Below are 5,917 nucleotides of genomic sequence, written 5' to 3'. Positions count from 1 at the left end.
CCTGACTGTAAGTCAGCAGTGGGTCAGGCATATTGACCAATCTTTTCTCTGCCCAACAAATTACAAAACTCGGCAACTTGTTGGAATAAAATTAAGTTCTGGATTTATTTATTTTTTACTCAACAGCTTAAGAAAAACTACACTCATCAAATTGATACTCAGAAAAAATAAATATCTACTTTACTCCTCAACCACAAAAACGTTTGGTCAACTTTTTTCTTTCTGGTGACTTCTTAACATATGACTCAATGAGAAATTGCTTTTTGTTTCCAGTGTGCTTTTGAGGAAAACACTTCGTTCTTCTGGGTTTTTCATATTCAGTGATGCAAAGTTGTGGTTTGTAGATAAATATAAAGAACATCAAAGACCGAAAATATTTCCAAACAAGCATGCATACAAAGTTAGTACAGACTTTATTAATGGGTAGAAAATCATATGAATCATTGAACAAACAGTGACTGTTCTAAATAAAAAAGAAAGGGGGGAAAAAAAAAACTAGGCAACAGCTTCACAATGGAGTGAGCCCCTTACAGGAATCGAACACTGAAGATCAGGTTCACTTATCAACTGATAGATGAGCAATTTCTTTTAAAGTGCTGGTATAACTTCAGGTACAAATAAACATTGCTGCTTTACCAATGAGCTGCTTGTTCCCATGGATACGACTGCAAAGTGAAAACCGTGATGACGTTTAAAATACATGGATATATAAATCTATAGTGCATATTCAACAAGATATATTTGATCTCACCAGAAGGTGCATTTTCAGCACAAACACTGAGCACATTTTTTTTAACAAACTGCAAACATTCACAACCGTCCTGGCAAGTTTAGCGTCATTTCAATAAGGCTTCATCGTGATCGAGTGTAAAGGTCTGGATTTATTTTTCTAAAACAAAAGATTGAATTGCATCGTCCATCCGCAGTGAGTCTCATGCGGTGGAGAGAGGTCAGGTGTTGACGTGGCGCAGGACTCGACGCAGCGAGTGTCCATCGCGGGCGGGGCACATGGCAGGGAGGGGGACAGGCTCGGTCTTCTGTTCAACTAGGTTGAAGTGGCACTTCTTAAGATGAATGGACATGCTGGGGAGATCCGTGAAACCCCATGATGACACAGGGCTGAAGGCGGTGCTGAATCTCCACACCTAAGACAGTGGAAAGACAGTCATCACATTCACAGACGGAAAATCTTTGCAAAGCGTTCCCAGTGGTCTTTTAATTATGATTGATGATGCTGTTTGTAGCTGAAATCAATAAACTGTCGTTTTCCAGATTCTCTGTAGAGCGGCAGCAGTTCATCAGAAATTCACCGTGGGCGGAACTGTTGGCCCAGTTAGCCTGCCTTCCATTTCCTATCATCCCTTTGTTTACACTCTCTCTCGCTAGCTTACAGCCTTTCACATCCCCAACCAAACATTAGCAGTGCAACAAAAATAGTGAGCAATATTGGAGCTACCCAACCATTAAAAACACCAGAAGAACATGTTTAAAAAATTGTTTTAGTGCTAGTCCTAAATTGTAATAAATAGAGCCGTTTTGAACTCACCTTGTGTTTTATTTGCCATGAGACTGTGCCGTGGCCCCCAGGACATTGCCTTTGCTCCCACTGCAGCTCCACTATGCCCCTGCTTTGGAGGAGGCTGGCACACACCTCCCTCATCGTCCGGGACACCAGTGACAGCTGACACAAACTGAAACTGTCCAGGAACCCGGCTATGTGCCAAAGTATCTCAATAGGCAACCTGCTCAACTGGTCTGTCTGCAAGTCACTGGAAAGTTGAATGTTCACGTGAGGTTGGACCCCAAAGGCCTTCAGCTGGCGGTCGTGAACCACCTTGGCACCCTGGCGGGAGGGGTAAAACCTCCGCTGTGAAAAGGTGCAGCCGTAGTACGCCAGTGGGCAGCGATGCTCCATCCAGCCGTTGAGGCCCGCATGGATGTCACCGTGGACATTCCTGAAATGGGAGGAAAACTGGTCCCTGCGGAAGGACTGACCACAGACAAAGGGAAACATCTGCTGGTAGCGCGGGTTGGAGGGGAGGTAATGGTTATGTGGGACAGCCTCAACCTTCAGAGCCTCCAGGACCAGGCCGAGGCGGAGAGTGCGGAAGGGGCTGGGGTAGGTGATCTGTGGGGCGGCGTGGTCGCAGGCGGACGCAGACGCCATGTCTCCAACTCTGGTATTGGTCACCAAGATCGCCGCCGGAAAAGTAAAAGTCTGTGTGCCGAAGTCAACTCGGTAACCATCAACATAGACCGTGTCTGAGATTCTTCGGCACTCTCTGGATTCTTCCAAACAGAAGAGCAGAGCTGCTGTGATCAGATCAATCTCCCCCAGACCCATGGGGTCTTCATCCTGCTCCAGATCTGAGGTATCCACTCCTTTGTCTTCCATTGTGGCTCGTGATCTATAAAGTGATCTGTCCTGAGTGAAAACCATCCTTCCATTGGGTAATAGAAACTGACCATGGCCCCTAAAATGCTGCTTGCTATGGAGGGTCCTCTCAGACCCAACACTTTCTAAAAAACCAGCCCCCCTCCCCTCCTGGATCGCATGACCAGCCCTCTGTGATGCACCCTGACTTACATGAAGAGGAGGCATCAACTGAGGCTCTTCAAGCCCCTGAGGGTCACCAGCATCCCTACTTTGTACTTCGTCAGGACAAGCTTCTGTTGCCCCCAACAACGGTCCATTGGCAGTGCTTTGATTGACGACATCCGTCCCTGGTAGAGCACCATTTTCACTCAAACAGCTTGAGCAAAAACTTTGTAGTTTAATGTCTTTTTCGTGCAAATCCCGGACTGTTTTTAACACTGTGTCGCTCATTTGGTTCTGAAGGTCTGCACTGCTACTCGGTCCACTCTTCAACACAGCACCTTCTTTGTTTACCCCCTCTGGGCTTCTTTCACCACAGCTGGCATTGCTGACAAAGTCCAAAGCTGCAGCTAAACTTCTCGCCGTCTCAATTGTTGCCTCATAGAGTTTACTGAGGTGATCCTCGCTTAAACCGTTAATTCCGCTGGCGATTTTCTCTTTTGCAGTGCGAGCTGGAGGTGGTACTGACTCATGTGAAGGTGGCCCAGGAAAAGAGGCCTCAAGAGCTGACGCTTGCAAGTCCGATTGTTTGGCTGTGTTGTCCTTATTGAGGGAGACCTGCGGCTCTCCTTGGTCAGAGGGGGCCATGGCAATCACCTTCAGAGACTCGAGAAGGGTTTGCTGATCCTGCAGGGCAAGCATCATGTCCAGCTGCTCCACATCTTCCACCCCACGGCTCAGGCTCTCATAAGAAGTGTAGTCCAAGCAGCTAACGGGCCATCGGTTCCACTCCATTGTACAACACACAACTCCGGCTGGGCACACTTCCAAATGTGCGTACATCTGGTTGCGAGTCAGGGTGGCTGGGCAGCCATAGCCCCTGTTAAGGCATGGGACCTTCATCAACGGACACAGATGTTTGTGCTCAACTACTTTACAGGCGTGAAACACAGCGCCACACACCTGCGGGCAGGTCATAAGGTCACAAGAGATTCCAGGTTCAGGTCTGACCATACATCTCTGGTTCATGCAGGACATGCAGTGGACATGATCTCCCATCTTCAGGGCCGAGCCAGGTGTGACCTGAAAAAGTACAAGCGCATTTTATGGAATTAGTTTGAGCTAATACAATAATCTGAGAGTTTGAGTGTAAAAAATGTAGAATGGAAAAAAGAAAAACTTGAATACACAAACTGGAAATTAAAAAAAAAATCTGGTTCATTGGTAAAACAATTTTCTTTAAAATGTTTTTAGCAGGCAAAAAAAAAAAATCACTTCAATATATTTAGATAGAATAAACCTTGACTGGTGCCTTTTTGACAGATCACAGCTCAGATAGGCACCACTTCTCTCTGTCAACAAGCAGAAACAATGTCAATTACAAATCATTTCATTCTTTACTGCAAACATCAAGTCATAAATGACCTTCATGACACTTTCTACTTCTTTTGAGCACAACAGGAGTGTTATACTACAATTGACCATCAGATGTCAGTGTGATGCCATTCTTATTCTAACTATTTAAAAAAAAAGGTCTTAACCTTCAGGCTATAACCATTAATCACTTCAAAGTATTCCATAGATAATAAATACAAAGTCATGTGTTTAATTAAAAATACAATGTACCTTAATTTTAAGGTACATTGGGGGGGGGGGGGGTCAAGACCGTTGTACAAAATAACCTATAAACAAAACAAACAAAAAACAGGCCCTGATTAAAAGACTCCCTAATATTGGGTAAGTTGTCTATTTCAAACAGGAGGAAACAGAAATAGTGCAACAGTGCCCCCACCCCCCTAAGTCAAACAGTCACGTGTTGCATCTAAAAAGCTGTCTCATTCAAGGACCTTATTAGGAAGCCTGTCTGCTCCACAGCCAGAGGCTGAAGCCTCTATTTTCTAACCAGTTACTTACTTTGTATGGGATGGATTTCTATAGTAGAAACAGTCCAGATCAAACCGAGAGTTACTAGGTTGTTTAATAAGGCACTGATATTATTGCCATTAAATTAAAACTACATGAGGTTTTGTAACCAAGATTAGATTAGATTGCCATATTATTGTCTTCTCTATATGGGAAGATATTTGACAGACTTGTCTTGACTGTTTCAAAAGAAAAGATCTCCTGATTTCAGATCTGTTTTTTATTTCAAATAAATAGCTAAGTAGAAACATATAAATAACCAACGATTTAGTTTTATTTTAAAAAAGTAAACATATATTTTTTAAGGGACAAAAATTCTGGTTTTATATGCACAAATTAGAAAAAAACGACAGACATTAAAGACTGAGAGCTTTGCTAGTAGCACTAATGCAGTCGGGGAACATACAGATTCCGTAGAACAGTTTGTATCCGAGTATGTACATTTTTGTTGCCCACTTTTCTATCTTTTATCATACGTTTTCATTTAATGTTTTTTTTCCTTAAAAAAACTTAATTTGGTGACGGGACGTGCTAGCCGAGCTGAACTGTGGTGGCTAAAAACAGCTAGCTCGGCTGTGTTGGAAGTTGAAAGGTTCGCGACAAGGCAACTTTAGCAAAACAAATGTGCCTTCCGAGCGTTCTCACCTGCTGTTAAGTTGCCAGAAAAACGCCAGACAAGATATTTTACATTTGAATTGTACAAAACAGCGGGAAAACTAGCTTTAAACTCCAGTTACTTCAGTAGAAAAACTGGCACTAATGGCTAGCTGGTTAAATACATCCCTTTTTTAGACTCCTCCTTTTTTGTCAAAACTTTATTGGCAAAACTTTATTATCATAATAAAAATAACAATAGAAAACTTAAAAGTAAATAGTTATTTTTTTAAACACATGTGGAGTGATTTAGCCTTATAACAATCTTTAAAGAAATTATTTGTTTTTTATCTTACTTATTTTTTTGTAACACCACACATTTTAACAAGCAAACATGAATATATAAATTAATGTAAAGACTGAAATAAGAGTGGAATTATTTGGTTTTGTTTTCACTTAAGCACAAAAAGTAATACAATTAATAAAACAAAAATAATTCAATTCGCTCAAATATTAGTCCCGTTTACATGCAGTAACAAGAAGTCAACAGCAGATGTCACTGCTGCATTCCTTTTTTATAAACTAAGCAGGCAACAGTTTTGCTAGACAACTGCTCATTAGTGTTGACAGTAGGAGATGTCATTTTTCGTGGTCGGGGTCACCTTCGCAGCATAACCCCCCAGGAGCAGGAGGAGCTGACTCACTAACATATGAGCAGGAGAGTGCAACAGCTTGTCATGAGGTGTTGAAACAAATCGTGGGATCGCCACAGTTTTTATCATGAAATCTAAAAGGGTTACTCTATTTTTAAACTAGTATGGACTCCAATTTTAAATGACCTCCAGTAAAAAGCTGTTGATGCGT

The 5,917-nt window shown here is 42.3% G+C and overlaps 1 protein-coding gene across 3 annotated transcripts; it reads right to left on the bottom strand.

Moving 5' to 3' along the window:
* Positions 1-396: 396 nt before the first annotated feature.
* On the bottom strand, positions 397-5,250 carry LOC101161691 (F-box only protein 30). Of its 3 annotated transcripts, XM_004083497.4 has the most exons (4): positions 5,105-5,250; positions 3,837-3,888; positions 1,547-3,619; positions 397-1,145 (listed from the first exon to the last, which is right to left on the bottom strand). In XM_004083497.4, the coding sequence occupies exons 3-4, from the start codon at positions 3,593-3,595 to the stop codon at positions 951-953; spliced, it is 2,244 nt and encodes a 747-aa protein (XP_004083545.1). In that variant the 5' UTR covers positions 3,596-3,619; positions 3,837-3,888; positions 5,105-5,250; the 3' UTR covers positions 397-950. The 3 variants fall into 3 exon arrangements, with proteins under 3 accessions (XP_004083545.1, XP_020570259.1, XP_020570260.1); XM_020714600.2 differs by lacking the exon at positions 3,837-3,888; XM_020714601.1 differs by lacking the exons at positions 3,837-3,888; positions 5,105-5,250 and having other exon boundaries at positions 1,547-3,416; positions 3,500-3,605.
* Between the last annotated feature and the right edge of the window lie 667 nt (positions 5,251-5,917).

Source organism: Oryzias latipes, chromosome 24 (assembly GCF_002234675.1).
Source record: "Oryzias latipes chromosome 24, ASM223467v1".
In the NCBI taxonomy this organism is placed as follows: Eukaryota; Metazoa; Chordata; class Actinopteri; order Beloniformes; family Adrianichthyidae; genus Oryzias; species Oryzias latipes.
This window is presented reverse-complemented; position numbering and strand designations above follow the sequence as displayed.

Excerpts from the sequence above, each read along its gene's own strand:
- LOC101161691 (XM_004083497.4), bottom strand. The coding sequence starts at position 3,595 with ATGGGAGATCATGTCCACTGCATGTCCTGCATGAACCAGAGATGTATG. Across the intron at positions 1,146-1,546 it reads CATGGCAAATAAAACACAAG|GTGTGGAGATTCAGCACCGC; the intron begins GTGAGTTCAAAA and ends CCACTGTCTTAG.